The sequence below is a fragment of the Podarcis liolepis genome, assembly GCF_965112155.1.
Source record: "Podarcis liolepis genome assembly, chromosome: 10".
NCBI lineage: Eukaryota > Metazoa > Chordata > Lepidosauria > Squamata > Lacertidae > Podarcis > Podarcis liolepis.
In genome coordinates this window covers 62,987,550-63,004,068 of record NC_139562.1, presented here as the reverse complement: position 1 = coordinate 63,004,068, position 16,519 = coordinate 62,987,550, and the positions used below count along the sequence as shown (strand labels likewise).

The following is a 16,519-nucleotide window of genomic DNA, read 5'->3' as shown; positions in this document are numbered from 1 at the left end:
GTACCACCTATAGATCATTTTCATAATATTTTCCTTTAAGGCGTTGCATGCCGTAAATTTTATCCCAGTGTTCCACAACCATTCCCAGTCAGCAAACATAATGTTATGACCAATGTCCTGTGCCCACTTAATCATAGCTGATTTAACTATTTCATCTTGTGTATTCCATTTCAGCAGCAAATTATACATTCTTGACAAATTCTTAGTATTGGGTTCTAACAGTTCAGTTTCTAATTTTGATTTCTCCACCTGGAAGCCAATTTTCCTGTCTTGTTTATACACCTCCATTATTTGATAATAATGGAGCCAATCTCGTACTTTGGGTTTCAATATCCTGAAGCAAAGTTCTTAACCCAAAGTACTACTTCCGGGTTAGCGGAGTCTGTAACCTGAAGCATCTGTAACCCGAGGTACCACTGTGTGCTATATGGTAATTTATGGACCTAATAGGTATCTAAAACCATTTGCACATAACAAAATAGGAGCCTACACAACACAAAACACTGTTGCTGTATGTAGGTTTTATTTTATTTGTTTTTTATCTTATATTTTGGAAATGTACACCCAGTTTTTTCCCTTTAATTTTTTTGGGCCCCCAAGAGAGTGGGGCCCTAAGCTATAGCTTGTTTAGCTTATACGTAAATCTGGCACTGCACAGAAAGCACAGAGGGTACAAGCTCAGATTACAAGATGTAGTGTAGCGATGTAGATTAATAGGGATGGAAGAGGGTGCGGTCCTTCATTGGGAGCACCACCATTCTGGTAAGATGTTTTCTTTTGTCCTTTGCTGTGTTTATTAAAGAAACTAACCGGTAAGAGAGGGATGCGGGTGGCGCTTTGGGTTAAACCACAGAGCCTAAGACTTGCCGATCAGAAGGTCGGTGGTTTGAATCCCCTTGATGGGGATTCGATGGCGTGAGCTCCCGTTGTTTGGTCCCAGCTCCTGCCAACCTAGCAGTTCAAAAGCACACCAGTGCAAGTAGATAAATAGGTACCGCTCCGGTGGGAAGGTAAACAGTGTTTCTGTGTGCTGCTCTGGTTTGCCAGAAGCAGCTTAGTCATGCTGGCCACATGACCCGGAAGCTGTCTGCGGACAAACACCGGCTCCCTTGGCCTATAGAGCAAGATGAGCGCGCAACCCCAGAGTTGTCCGTGACTGGACCTAATGGTCAGGGGGTACCTTTACCTTCTTAGTCAATAATAACAATCTCCTTGGCTCAGGGGTCACATAATGATGCTTACCGATGAAACATAGAGTTAAAGCTGTAGCAATTGCTTTATTTTCCAAATAAACACACAAGTTATAACCGATCAGTGGTCAAGTCCATCAACACTGCATCTTTCTGTTTGTTTGCTTAAAGAAGATATATTTCCTGGGTGGTGCTGAGTAATATTTTTTTTGCCTGAAAAGGGGGCTGTAGGCCAAATAAGTTTGAGAAGAGAGCAGGACTTACAAGTATTTCTAAATTTCTTTTTAGAAAATATCCGTGGCATTGAAATTTGCTATCTCTCAATGGAAACGCAGAACTCTCAGTGTGTGAGAGTGAAGATATTGAAGGACATAAATGTAAAGTCTGCTGTAAGGAAGGTAAATGCTTCATTACACTGTTGTCAAATCTTTGCCGTTTTGAGATTTTAAGAACAAGCTATTAAATGCAAGGCTGTGTATATATATCATATATTTAAAGCACATTACTTCCCCCATGGAATCCTGGGAGCCATAGTTTACCCTCACAGATCTAAAGTTCCCAGCACCCTTAACAAAGCACAGTCGTATTTTGGAAGTCGAACAGAATCCGTTCTGGAAGTCCTTTCGACTTCCAAAATGTTCGGAAACCAAAGCGCGGCTTCCAATTGGCTACAGGAGCGTTCTGCAGTCAATCAGAAACTGCAGAAGCCATGCTGGATGTTCGGCTTCCAAAAATCTTTCGAGAACTGGAACACTCGCTTCCAGGTTTCAATCGTTCTGGAGCCAATTTTTTTCAGGAGCCAAGTCGTTCGGGATCCAAGGTACAACTGTACACTTCCCAGAATTATTTTGCAAAAGTGATGTGCGTTGAATTGATGGTGTGTACACAGCTGAGACAGCAGAAGCTTATACTTAACAATGTCCCCCTGCCCCCATTAATATAAACCAGAAAACAAGTGGTTTTGGAACGTAGGATGTTGAGGAGAACTGGGGATGAACGTTTGCCCAGGAACTTATTTCTGACCTATAGTTCTATTGGGCCACCCCAGGCCATTCCCACTTCTTGGCTCCTTGCTTTAGTAATAATTGAACCAGGGAAGAACTGCAGGCACCAAGTGAGACTGAAGCTATTTGAACAGGATCTGCAGCTCTGATAAAAGAGGAGCAAGCATTTGATTGCAATTGCTACCACATTTGCAGACGGGTTCGTGTCTGTCTGAAGAAGATATTGTGGTTTATGTTTGCATTGATATTATGAAAGCACCATAATGGCCGTATGTGTGTTGTGTGGGCTTAGGGTATTTCATGTCATTGTTCCCAGATGCCTTCATGTGTATATGTGTGTGTGTGTGTGTGTATATATATATATATATATATATATATATATATATAAAATAAATCCACAGTTAATGAAAAACTAATGATGCCTTATGCTGTTTGCTTCGTATGTCTGCTGGTCATCACAAAAACCCTTTATTTCAAAACCGTCAGTTCTAACATACCCCCTCACTTTATCGAGTCATTTCCAGACTGTCTGCTTTTGGGGGCGGCTGTGGGATGATTCAACGGGCAAAATTCAAATCAAAATGGATTTGACTTCTTGCACAGTAAACCTGCTTCCAAGCTACCCTTTCACTTTTTTGGGTACAAAAAGTGATGGGGAAACGCACTGAAAAGTGTGGGGTTACTTGACGTGATGCTGTATAACCTCCCCACAAATCAATCAGAATGAGTAATCAATATCACAAAATTTGTGCGAAAAGATGCTCTATAAACATGTCATCTGGTAGGAAGCTTGAAATTCTGATCTCTCATTCATTCATTCATTCATTCTGTTAGATATCATCCCTTCCTTCCAAAGGAGCCGAGGGTGGCACACACCAGATGGTTAAAACAGTACAATTTAAACTAAAATAAACACATATTTTAAACACTTGAAAGCATTCAGGGCACCTAAGAAACGTTTAAGAGCAATCACAGTTGCTAATTTCAAGGTTGCCATGACCAGTATCTATCAACCTGGGTATTTAAATCCTTCCTGAAAGCCAATAAAGGAGGGAGAAAGACAAGCACATCAGGAGAGATGGCAATCAGGAGAGAAGGCCCCGTCATATATGAATGAATTTATTAATACGGTCACAGACCAGCATCAACACACACAATATCACAGATCATAAAAATATCAGAAATACAAAGGACAATATGAGTATAACAAGGATTTAAATATAAAAATTAAAATTAATTATTAGCGTGCTCCCTGTAGTTAACATTTGGGGGTTTGGTCATTATGGGATACCACGTGCTTCCTGCGATTGATTGCAGACACACAGAATTTGGCTACATTTAATGTAGTCTTGGCATTCTTATCCTCTAGCAGTAGTTTTAAGCTATGGAGTTTTGATTCTTTCCTGGACTTTTGCAAAACAGGTGTAATAAAAGTCAAACATATATCCTCATAAAGACGACAACGTAATAGTACATGTAGAGCAGTTTCAACTTCCAACGAGCCACAAGGGCAGACCCGTGCTGTATATGGTTTACCCTCAAATCTGCCTGGCCCCATCATATACGGTATATTTATAGTCAATCTATTCATGGAAAGTGTTTTATGGCTACATTTCTTTTGCGAACCCTGGACTTGGGGCTATAGGTCTGATCATTGTCCTGATTGAGTAAGGAGATGGAGGAACACCAGAGATACACCAGTGTAGATGCAGCTGGGCAAACAAACCACATAAAGAGGCGCATCTGAGACCCTTTGAATAATGCTAAATGCCTAGTTTGACACATATGAGAATATGCATTCATAGTCAGAACTGCTGCTAACCTCAGCATCTTCCCTGCAAGCAGAGCTGAATCAGGGTGAGTGCTCATATGCATTGATGGAAGTGTGCAGTGGGAATTTCTGCTAGGTCCCAATGCATAGGATTGCAGCCTAAATTTCAGAGACCATGAGCTTTAAAACCTGTACAGTCTCATTCGCTGCAATACCGATGAGTGATTCACTGCTGATTTCAGTGAAAGATTCCCATTTAACATAATGCAAATCTTTGAGCATGCTGTGATGCATATCAGTTAATATCTTGACCCTCCTCCACGAAAATAGCTGTTTACTCTGCCGTTTTCCTATGTCACGAAGGCTGAAATTTCAATTCGGTGGGTCAAGATATTAACGGATATGCATGAAATTTCAGATATAGCTATATAATCCCTAGTGTAGTAAGATAAGACCTTCGGAGCAGGCATTTTTTAAAAAAAGTTTTTTTATGAACCGCCCTTATGCATACATGTGAGTTTTCCTCAGCTACCTCCTGTGGAACATCTCAATATAAGATGTTGTTGATGGAAATGTGCTATGAATGAATGGATGTTTGAAACTGCCGCATTCTCAAGCGATCATTGGATCTGAGCAACTGCCAGGATGCTGAGTTTGCTATAGTTTGCATTTTAGCAATGAGCTTGGAATGTGAGAACCTCAGGAAACATTTCCTTGGTAATTCCTCCTGGCAGCTTGCCAGTATGCCATGCCTCTTGATTATTTAAATCATGGTGAGAAAATAGAAAATATACTGTCTTCAAAAACAGGTTTGAACACATCAACCCAGGAGAATCAACAAGACCATAATCTAACCTCGTTTTGGAATCTTTCCAACATGATCTGGAAATTGCCTATATTTCCCTTGATTTTTTTGGTATGTAATCCAAACAGGTGAAAGTACAGTTTAACTGCTTTGAAGTCAGCGCAGGACAACATCTCCATGTGACCATGAGGACAATTCCAAATTACTGCGGAGTTAAAAAGGATCAAGAATATTATGTTGAAGGTTGGAATCCATCTTTAGAAATAAATGATGATCTTGAAGGTTGGGAGGGTGTCATGAATGAGAAAATGGAAATTCATACTGACCAGGCAATTTTCACAAACTAGAACTATAATCCCATCTCTTGTCAGAACTGTAATGCGTTCTCTACTTGACCTTGGCTCAAGATTTACAGTATATAGCTCTAAGTATAAATATACTTACAGTGGTACCTTGGTTCTCAAGCTTAATCTGTACCGGAAGTCTGTTCCAAAACCAAAGTGTTCCAAAACCAAGGCGCGCTTTCCCATAGAAAGTAATGCAGAATGGATTAATCCGTTGCAGACTTTTGAAAACAACCCCTAAAACAGCAATTTAACATGGATCTTGCTATCTAACGAGACCATTGATTCATAAAATGAAAGCAATAAACAATGTACTGAAGTCAATCAATCAATCAATCAATCAATCAATCAATCAGTAGCTGAACTGGGTTCCACACAATCACAAAAACAAAACAAAAAGAGCCGTAAAAACAAAACCACAAAATCAATAGCAAAAACAGACAGACCTCAGAGTAACACTCAAAACAGAAGTGTGGCACCCAAAATGAAAGCATAGCACTCAAAACAGAGCATGTTTGGCTTCCAGAAAAAGTTCGCAATCTGGAACACTTACTTCCAGGTTTGCAGTGTTTCGGTTCCAAGTCGTTTGAGTACCAAGGTGTTTGAGAACCAAGGTACCACTGTATTAACAAATAAGAACCAGGTTGGGTAGATTGGTGATATTTAGTTGTGTGTAAAGTAGTGTGTTAACCACAGAGCCCAGGGCTTGCCGATCAGAAGGTCGGCGGTTCGAATCCCGGCGACGGGGTGAGCTCCTGTTGCTCAGTCCCTGCTCCTGCCCACCTAGCAGTTTGAAAGCACGCCAAAGTGCAAGTAGATAAATAGGTACCGCTCTGGCGGGAAGGTAAATGGTGTTTCTGTGCGCAGCTCTGGTTTGCCAGTTATGCTGGCTACATGACACGGAAGCTGTATGCCGGCTCCCTCGGCCAGTAAAGTGAGATGAGCGCCGCAACTCCAGAGTCATCCGCGACTGGACCTAATGGTCAGGAGTCCCTTTACCTTTTAAAGTAGTGTTGGGGAAGGAACTCGATTGAGTTCTCATTTGAAGGTGAATTTGCTCTTTCCAGAATAACACACAAACCAAAACACAGCCGCCCTGCAAAATCTGCACTTCTCCAGATTTTGCAGTGCAGTTCTTCAGCCAAGTAATTTGTACAAAACTGCAGGTCCTGGGGCAAAGTGTGCCTACAAATTCATATGTGGGTGCAAGTACAGTGGTACCTCGGGTTAAGTACTTAATTCGTTCTGGAGGTCCGTTCTTAACCTGAAACTGTTCTTAACCTGAAGCACCACTTTCGCTAATGGGGCCTCCTGCTGCCACTGTGCCGCCGCTGCACAATTTCTGTTCTCATCCTGAAGCAAAGTTCTTAACCTGAGGTACTATTTCTGGGTTAGCAGAGTCTCTAACCTGAAGCGTATGTAACCTGAAGCATATGTAACCCGAGGTACCACTGTATTAGGAAAATTGCATTTCACAGATGTACTTGTTAGGCAAAACATGCATACTGGGAGAAATTCTCACCGCAAACCCTGATGAGTTTTCATGAGGACTTTAAAAAATAAAAACGGTGAGCTGATCTGGAAATGTGGAGAACTGAATTGAAGATTAGAAAAATATATATTTTAGGAATTAGAAGACACTGAGATTGACAGATTTGTCTACTCCTAGTATAAAGGACATATAGGCCGTCCCTACCATGTTGCACCACAAGTGCCTAAAATGAATAGCAGCCTGAAAGGGCTGATTTTCATTGGTATCATAGCTAGGGACAAAATAATTAAACCTCTCCTCCCCGTTCACTCTAGTCCTGGTGAAAATCAGCTCAGCTATTATTATTTTTAACAAATCTTGATGTAGTTTCTAATGATGCATTGAGCATCAAATCTCATTTGACCCTAATTGGCTTCCCAGTAAGACACAATCAGAAAGCAGAACTTATTGTGAAACTCCATTTAGCGTTTCCATCCAAGCCAAGTAAACGATTCAACTCATGCATTTCTTTTTAGGAAGTGTGTTCTGCCTGACTTCCCTTATTTACAGCATTTGGTAATAAATAAGAGAACAGAAAACTCTTTCCAGCTGCTGTGTAGTTTGACCTCCAACGCGTAACACTAACATGTTTAGCATTTCAGTCAACCGTTAGGTTGCTTTTCATTTTGTCGCATGAGAAAAAAACCCCCAAATAAGTTGTAAATAGGCTTTTAAGAAGTATCTTTAAAAGAGGGAACAAAATCAAATAAACGTGTGGCCAAAGAGCTTCTATCCCATTATGGGAGACCGTGAAACAAACAATAGTTAGATGGGGTGGAGCTGGGCATGAGAAGAGAGGAACTGGATTAGACCAAAGGCCTATCTGGCCCAACATTCTGTTTCCCATAGAATAATATTATTTATTTATTTTTACATTTATTAATTTTATTCAAGGGGTGAAAGGTGGGGTGCATGGTTGTCCCGTCCCCATTTCACAGCACAACAGCTCTGTGAGGCAAGAAGACAGACGTCTCAGAAAAATAAACGATCTGTTTTGAATTTTGCAGATTGCAGAAACAGTGATGTGGAGGAAAATATTCCAGGCTGTTTTGGTAAGCTGAGGTCCAGGAGGTCTAAATTACATGCACTACATCATGTAGAACACTTCCTTTGTTTCTGAATTCTACTAATCATAGTCTGAAACTAATCTGAAACAGAAATGCATGCTTTGGTAAACTACCATTATTATTATTATTATTATTTGACTAGGATGTCTGTACTCTCATTGGAGAAATGTGGGGCTTACTCCTAGGTAAATATGGACAGGAATGTAGCCTTGGTGATGTTAATACTGATTGAAACCAAATGTCAAACCCAAATAGCCATCAAATCAGTCATGGAATTCCGGATCTTATATTGATTCACATCGACAGTAAAATTAAAGCACAAACGTTTGTTAATACCACTCTCTCTCTCCCCCCTTCAAGTTTCGGGCATCAGAATCGTTTATGATGTGGACAGAGTGAGAAAAACCATTTTGGTGGATATTTCAGAGGCTGTTGAAGGCACAGATTATTACGTTCGCCTTTGCCACCAGTGGTTTCTTTGTGAAGATGTGGGCCCAGTCGCCTTGGTAAGTGTTTGTAGGAAACTGAAAATGGTCCACTTAGCACATTCGTAGGCAAACTAAGGCCTGGGGCCCAGATCTGACCCAATTGCCTTCTAAATCCAGCCCACTGACGGTCCAGGAATCAGCATGTTTTTACATGAGTAGAGCGTGTCCTTTTATTTAAAATGCATCTAGGAATTCATTCATTCCCCCCCCCCCAATATAGTCCACTCCCCAAGGTGTGAGGGACAGTGGACCGGCCACCTGATGAAAAGGTTTGCTGACCCCTGACTTAGCAGAAAGAAATGGAATTTCCTATGTTACTAAATACATCCAAAGGCCTAATATCATTTTGCACCATGTTCCTGACGAAGAGGCCATCTTTGGCGGGACGGATGCATGCAATGTTTTGTCCTTGGTTGCTCTCTGTTTTCCTATCCTCTTCTCTTCTCTTTCTTCCACCTTTCTCTTTGCTCTTTTTCTTCCCCCAATGCTGCCAACATCTTGGAACATCTAACAGTGGAGGCTGGTATCTCTTGAGACTGGTAGGGGGAATGCAGAAAAGGCCAACAGGAAGCAGATCCAGAGCCAATGATTGTTGTTGTTGTTTAGTCGTTTAGTTGTGTCTGACTCTTTGTGACCCCATGGACCAGAGTACGCCAGACACTCCTGTCTTCCACTGCCTCCCGCAATTTGGTCAAACTCATGCTGGTAGCTTTGAGAACACTGTCCAACCATCTCGTCCTCTGTCGTCCCCTTCTCCTTGTGCTCTCAGTCTTTCCCAACATCAGGGTGTTTTACAGGGAGTCTTCTCTTCTCACGAGGTGGCCAAAATATTGGAGCCTCAACTTCAGGATTTGTGCTTCCAGTGAGCACTCAGGGCTGATTTCCTTAAGAATGGATAGGTTTGATCTTCCTGCAGTCCATGGGATTGCATGGGACTCCAGCACCATAATTGAAAAGCATCAATTCTTCGGTGATCAGCCTTCTTTATGGTTCAGCTCTCACTTCCACACATCACTACTGGGAAAACCATAGCTTTAACTATACGGGCCTTTGTTGGCAATGATAGGCAGAGCCAAGTCATTCCAGTTTTTGCTCCCATCATCGCCCTTGCTTTCTACAAAGGCAACACTGAGATGGCTGACAGCCAGTGTCATCCCTAAACTGGCAGATGATGGTTAACTGAGGACAGAGTGAGGTTAGTGGGACACCATAATAGACCAGCCTCCACTAACTTCTAGTCCTGAGCTTCAGAAAAAAAGGCACTCTAAAGCAGAGATGGAGAATTGGTGGTCCTCCAGATATTGCTGAGCTCCAAGTCCCATCACCCTCCACCAGCTTGGCCAATGGTCAGGGCTGATGGGAGCTGTAGTATGAAAAAAAATCTGGAGGGCCTTAGGTTCCCTACCACTGCTCTAGAGGGACAAACTTCTTAATGCAAATAAGAGTATGGCTACTTACATGAGCAGGCTCTTCACTTCCAATAGTCATCTCCCACTTCATGGTGGGCAATGCTTATGGGGGGAAGGAATAATGATGATGATGATGATGATAATTGCAAGGTATTTTACAATTTCAGGTACAAGGGAAGGACTTGGTGAAACCAGTCTCTTTACAGTACACTCAGTTGTTGCCTTGTCTTTGTATCGAGGTAAGTATTTTCAACATGGTTGGACATGTAACCTGGTTAGAAAACGCAGTAGCTAATTGAAGGAACATTATTTCTGAGAGCGGGGCAAAGTCCTTGAGAGGAACACAACCAACTACACGAATGCATTTAGTAAAGAGGGGCTTTGTGGATAAGAATTTATTGAAAAATAGATTATTTATTTTTTATTGAAAAATAGCTGCTTATTTGAACTAATGGATCTTCCTGTTTGGATTGCAGGCATGGCCAGCAATCCCCGACGCACAGAGAACCCAGTTGTGCCCATTTAAAAATGGCAAGTTAAATATGGTTTTTTTGCTCGTTTGAATGGACGCTATGCTGTCAAAGAAATGATTGTTAAGGGGAAGGTGAAATCACAGGTAGCATGATAGTAGGCTATCCAATCTGTTTTTCGTCTAAATTTTCCACAGATGTGTATCCAGATTTCTGAATTTTGCCTAAAATACTTGTCCAGCATATCAACAGTCCTTTAAAAATTGCAATAACAGAACACAACCCTGTGTCTGCACTGTCATGGTAGATAGCAACCTGTGCCAGATTTATGTAGAAGCTGAACAAGCTACAGCTTAGGGCCTCACTCTCTTGGGGGCCTAAAAATATTTAAATAAAATAACAACAACTAGATGTACATTTCCAAAATATAAGATAAAAAACAAATAAAATAAAACCTACATACAACAACAGTGTTTTGTGTTGTGTAGGCTCCTATGATGTAAGTAATGGCCCCCGCCTGCTAGCCTGCTCCCTAAAATATCACAGTTTGCTCCTTTCTATATATAGGGTTGTATTTCACTATTAATAACCTTCTTATTAATTGTATTTCAGTTCAACAGTTACTTTGATTAAAATACATATTTGTAATGTGCTGATGGCTTTAGATACCTATTAGGTCCATAAATTACCATATAGCATATATTCAACACAAAAAACAAATTGTTGTTGACAAAGGACAGCTGGACATATAAAGGGCCCCATTACCTTCAGTAGTTTAGGGCCTCATCAAACCTAAATCTGGCCCTGATAGCAACAGAGCCACATCTCACTCCCAGCCAACAAAATGGTAGGTGCTTATAGCTAGCTACCATTGGGGAGGAGTTGAGTTCAGCATCCCAGACACTTGAGCTATATAATGTGCTTTTACGCAGCCTTCATTTCCTCCTATGTTGCTTTTAGATACCAAGGCCCTGTGGGACAATGTTATTTATAATCCCAATACACAAACACTGGAATGGGAAGCCGCCTGCCCTGTCCACGTTACTGTCAGCCTCTGTCAGCTCATGAAGACCAATGATCAGTGCGTTGATCTAGAGAACACGGCAAATATCGCTGCAGAGAAAGTAAGCACCAAAGAGCAAATATATGCACTGGGTCTAGTATTTCTGCATATACTCATTGAGTGGGAGGGAAACTTGGTTTCAGCTGAAGAAGAACTGTGAAACAGTAGTTGGCCAAAATGCGTTGGTCTCCTTTGAGAACAAATTTCTTTATTCTTTCCCCACAAAATAGATTTTTTTATTGCTAATTTTAATAATACATTATTTCATTCTGAAATAGGCATTCTGTATGCGTTTGAATACAAGATATGTGACTGGATGTGCATTTTGGTACATATTTTTTATTTTTATTTTTTTTTAAATTAACATTCCAAATTATTACAAATCAAACCAAATTACTTTCATTTAATACAATTTCTTAAAATCAGGTTTCCTGCTCCTGTTGCAAACGTATGTTGATCATTTCCACCTATAGCCGCATCATGTCTTACTTAATGTCCAATTGTTGTCCTTCACTTGTCGTTAGTCCATTCTCGCAGCTGGCAACATTTTTTTCCTCCTTACAAACAGCACCTCTGCTACATTTTATAATTATAATATCCATTTCACGTGTGTAGTCCTTCATATACATTGTTGTTCTAGACCTGGTGTGCTGGGAGAATTAATTACTATCTTTCATTGTTCAGTTCTTTGCAACGTTTATCTTTGGTAAAGATAAACCCGCTCTGAGACCCCACAGCGAATTCTCCCCTGGCCTCCTCGCTGGCCCAAGTAGGACCAATTCAGCCAGCTAGCCCTGGGGATTATCTAATTGATTTTTGATTTTTGAATTTTATTGTCATTCATGTTTTTATACTGTATTCTATGCTGTTTTTATAATTAAGTTTTTAAAAGTGTTTTAAATTTGTTGTTAGCCGCCCAGAGCCTGGTTTTTGAACCGGGAAGGGCGGGGTATAAATAAAAATATTATTATTGGTACATTTTTTTTAAGCGGAGGACGGTACTGCAAAACGTTAAGAGACTGGAGGGAGATTGAAGGATCAATCTGTTTGAACATTCCTACCCCTGTGTCCACAAGCTATATACAGATACGCATCAGTTTGAATGCGCCTAGGATGTGTTCAAGAAGGGGGGTGAACAAAGGTTCAGAGTAGGACACGACCTCTATACTCCATGCATTCACTAAAAATGCCATCCACACAAGGCTTTGATGTACACCAAGTCAACTTTTAGCTGTCAGTTAGTAAGTCAAGTTTACACCAAGTCAGGCTTAGCTTTCAGTCCAGTAAGGAATATCTTTGCAATGCTTATAAATCAATAATCTTTCCAATGCATCTAAAAGCTAGCTATGCCAATGCCTGTTTTTCTCAGACGATGCCAATAACTCTCTGATCATTCTGTTTTCAATCAGGTAAAATATTCTCGAGTTGATGCACAGCCAAACCTTTGCATGAAGGTATATTTTTTCCCTTATACATTATTTCCTTATGAATCATCCCTTTCCTCTACTTATTAAGAGAAATCTTGTGGCCGGGTCCTGTGGAAAGGCTACGCTGTCCCCTATGGAGAGCCAGTGTGGTGTAGTGGTTAAGAGCGGTGGACTCGTAATCTGGTGAACTGGGTTCGCGTCTCCGCTCCTCCACACGCAGCTGCTGGGTGACCTTGGGCCAGTCACACTTCTCTGAAGTCTCTCAGCCCCACTCACCTCACAGAGTGTTTGTTATGGGGGAAGAAGGGAAAGGAGAATGTTAGCTGCTTTGAGACTTCTTCGGGTAGTGATAAAGCGGAATATCAAATCCAAACTCCTCCTCCTCTTCCTCCTCCTCCTCCTCCTCTTCTTCTCTATGACTCGTAGGACGGCCATCATTAGAAATGTATTGACAGTTCAGAGAGCACTGGTTTTGTGAAGGCTGTATTATCCCATTGGAATTATTTAGCTAGTTGGGAAGAAGCACCCAAATCTAATCTCCCCCTAACCCCCAATTCATTAGAACAGGGTTTGCCAAACTGTGGTGCAAGGACCACTGGTGGTCTTCATGTTCCCTTCATGTGATCTGAGGTGTGTCTGTAGATTTGTGGCTGAAGACAGGCACAACAAGTCCATTGCATTCAATATCCATGTTGATTTTTGACTGTATTTTTTAATTGCTCCTTATACAATGCACAAGGAATAAAATAACAATATAAATGACATCCAAAACCATACAACATCTAGCAGAGAATGTTGCAATTGCCGCAGCAGGCAGAAAAATCATTAAGTGATCTGCCAAGACCCTCAGCAGTTTTCACATGGTCCATGGTGCAGGGCAAACATTAGGGAACCACTGTACTAGCTTCTGCACAGCAGAATCCTATGGATGTTGACTTGGAACCAATTCCCATTGTGTTTAAGATAAAACCCACTGTTCCTCTATTCATCACAACATTCCATTTAGAAATTCAGATTAAGATGAAAAACAACAACAACCCCAGTATAACTAATCACTTCCTTTTTTAAAACCCTTTTTAGTTTGCAACTAAACACGGTTCTTGGGTTCGATGCCTATTTGCTCGTGGAAATCCCCAAGGTAAGGTGATTGCCTTCATAAACATCTTTCTACATTTGTAATGGCTCAATGGCAGCCATAGCGGAACAAGCCGCTTAGTCTATACCTGTCATAAAGCTGGGTGGGTTTTTTCTGTTTTGTTTTTCTAAGACCACATCTGAAGGACCGTGAATAATGAGGAACTGTATTCTTTGAATTATGGTGTTTTCCTTGATGACCCTAAGGCAGTTTGATAGCGTCTTGTACGCCTCCTTCCGGCAACTCCTTGCAGCCAAGCTGGTACCAAATTTATTGCTCTGCTTTCCTTGGCACCACGTCTTGTTGTCTGGGCAGTCCAGGACCTCCATACACCAGCAGTGGATTTTGGGCTCTCCAATTTCAGCGGCACCCTGTGTGACGCTAACATTCAGTGCCCCCACCTCTTGCACTCCATTCCACAGCATTGCTGTGGCACCTCCAGCACCGTGGCACCCAGTGCCGCCACACTGGTCATGCCACCCTAAAACCGCCTTTGCATATACACTGCCCAGGTCACTCCGGTGGTGCTATTGCAGCGAAAACAACGCAGGAGGCAGCAGTTATGAGTTACTGGTCTCTGCAGCCACAGCAGGCGCTGTGATTCTCCAGCAGTTTGCCGTCACCGCCGGAGGCACACTCCATTGTCTCTCGAGACAGGCGAATGCCAACAAGTCTCATTCCAAGAAAACATTTGCAAAGGGCAGTTTATTAAAATCAACATACTAATTTGTATAGTTATCTAAGCATTGGTGCGGTGTACGATGCTTCTAGGTACAAGGCTCACAAACCTCATAATGCAATAGTTGTGAGATTAACTAAAGGGCGGACATTTTGCGGTCGCCTGTGAGCTTCAGTGATGAAGCTGGCTGAAAAATGAAGCAAGTATTAAATGGCAAAAACAAAAGTGTCGCTAGTTAGGATCACTTCTCGGTAACGTAGATTGCTTTTTTACTTCTGTTTCAGCTTGGGAAATGAATCTTGCTGTGATGGACAATAGGATAGAAGTTTCCTTCATGTCACAAGCTGCCGAGGCAAAATTTTCCGTTCATGTATGCAACAAGACAGAGGCGTTTTTATGCAACTCTACTGGAATCCACCAGCCCATCTCAGTGGTTTGTGCCGTTTTTATTTCTCCTTTCTTACAAGTGAATCCTGAACTCTTGATCTACGTCTGTCAGATCCTTTTAAGGCAAACATTTTGCAGGAGAATACCCATTTCAGTCAGTGGGAAACATACTGACTAACCCTAAAGACCCAAGTTAAAAAAAGAGCAACTAAGTACTACTGTGAGATGGGATATCATTTTTTAATTAAAAAAACCCCTATCAACCCTCAAGTACCATTATGGAATTGATACGTTCTGTACAGCTACGTTATGTTGTGAAATCATGTAGATTTTGAATCACAGAGTTCCCCTTCTTTTGTTTTCGAATGGTTTTTTCCACCACATCCTCTCAGTGACTTTACAATGAACAATGATTTGCACAGAGCACTTAGTGGAAATATCCTTCCAAACAAAGTACTCCAATTTTTTCCCCTAAATGCTTGACTGACTAGAGATTGCTACATTTTGGTGTTCGGCGTCCTTTTAAAGGAAAGTACGTGACAGATGTTGGCCGCTGAGACCTGACTTCAAACTGATTTTGATAGAACTCTGATTCACTTCTAATGTTTGCACTTCAGATCAGACAGGCTCTGCTAGGTACATATTTTTAACAACAACAACAACAAAAAGAAGCCTCTTCTTAATTTGGAAAAGAGGATCAAGATGATGACAAGATTGGCTTTGCGACTCCAAAGCTTCCATCATAGGAACCAGCCTGAAGTTTCCAATGTTCTGTTATCTACTGTAATATAATAATAATAATAATAATAATAATTTTATATTTATACCCCGCCCATGTGGCTGAGTTTCCCCAGCCACTATGGGTGTCTTACAGCACATAAAAAAATGGCAAAACATCAAACCTTAAAAACTGCCCTAAACAGGGTTGTCTTCAGGAGTCTTCTAAAAGTCAGATAGTTGTTTATTTCCTGGACATCTGGTGGGAGGATGTTTCACAGGGTGGGTACCACCACCGAGAAGGCCATCCACCTGGTTCCCTGCAACCTCACTTCTCGCAGTGAGGGAACCTCCAGAAGGACCTCAGGGCTGGACCTCAGTGCCCAGGCTGAATGATAGGGGTGGAGACACCCCTTCAGGTATACTGGGCGTAGGCCGTTTAGGGCTTTAAAGGTCAGCACCAACTCTTTGAATTGTGCTGTCATGGATGCTTTAGCTGAGATCCCTGCATTGCAGGGGATTGGACTAGATGACACAAGGGTCCGTTCCAACTCTACAGTTGGACTCTATGACTCTATGATTCTACTCTCAACCTAGCCACCTACTAGCTTTCACAAACAGTAAGCTTGGCCACAAAGTATAGGAAAAGAATACAGTGGTACCTCAGGTTAAGTACTTAATTCGTTCCGGAGGTCCATTCTTAACCTGAAACTGTTTAACCAAAACACAGCTGCCCTGCAAAATCTGCACTTTTCTGAATTTTGCAGTGCAGTTCTTCAGCCAAGTAATTTGTACAAAACTGCAGGTCCTGGGGCAAAGTGTGCCTACAAATTCATATATGGGTGCAAGTACAGTGGTACCTCGGGTTAAGTACTTAATTCGTTCCGGAGGTCCATTCTTAACCTGAAACTGTTCTTAACCTGAAGACCACTTTAGCTAATGGGGCCTCCTGCTGCTGCTGCGCCGCCGGAGCACAATTTCTGTTCTCATCCTGAAGCAAAGTTCTTAACCTGAGGTACTATTTCTGGGTTA

At 41.6% G+C, this 16,519-nt stretch overlaps 1 protein-coding gene across 2 annotated transcripts in view; it reads left to right on the top strand.

Moving 5' to 3' along the window:
* The window catches only part of IL17REL (interleukin 17 receptor E like), a 49,899-nt gene that overhangs the window by 22,655 nt on the left and 10,725 nt on the right, over window positions 1-16,519 (top strand). For both annotated transcript variants that reach the window (XR_014516603.1, XM_083463611.1), the window contains exons 4-13: window positions 1,479-1,588; window positions 4,899-5,013; window positions 7,653-7,697; window positions 8,073-8,218; window positions 9,777-9,848; window positions 10,086-10,140; window positions 11,040-11,203; window positions 12,552-12,596; window positions 13,650-13,707; window positions 14,668-14,816. Coding sequence is in view for 1 of the 2 variants with exons in the window: in XM_083463611.1 (XP_083319737.1) it covers window positions 1,479-1,588; window positions 4,899-5,013; window positions 7,653-7,697; window positions 8,073-8,218; window positions 9,777-9,848; window positions 10,086-10,140; window positions 11,040-11,203; window positions 12,552-12,596; window positions 13,650-13,707; window positions 14,668-14,816 (959 nt within the window). In the remaining variant the exon portion in view is untranslated. The remainder of the gene's footprint in view (window positions 1-1,478; window positions 1,589-4,898; window positions 5,014-7,652; window positions 7,698-8,072; window positions 8,219-9,776; window positions 9,849-10,085; window positions 10,141-11,039; window positions 11,204-12,551; window positions 12,597-13,649; window positions 13,708-14,667; window positions 14,817-16,519) is intronic.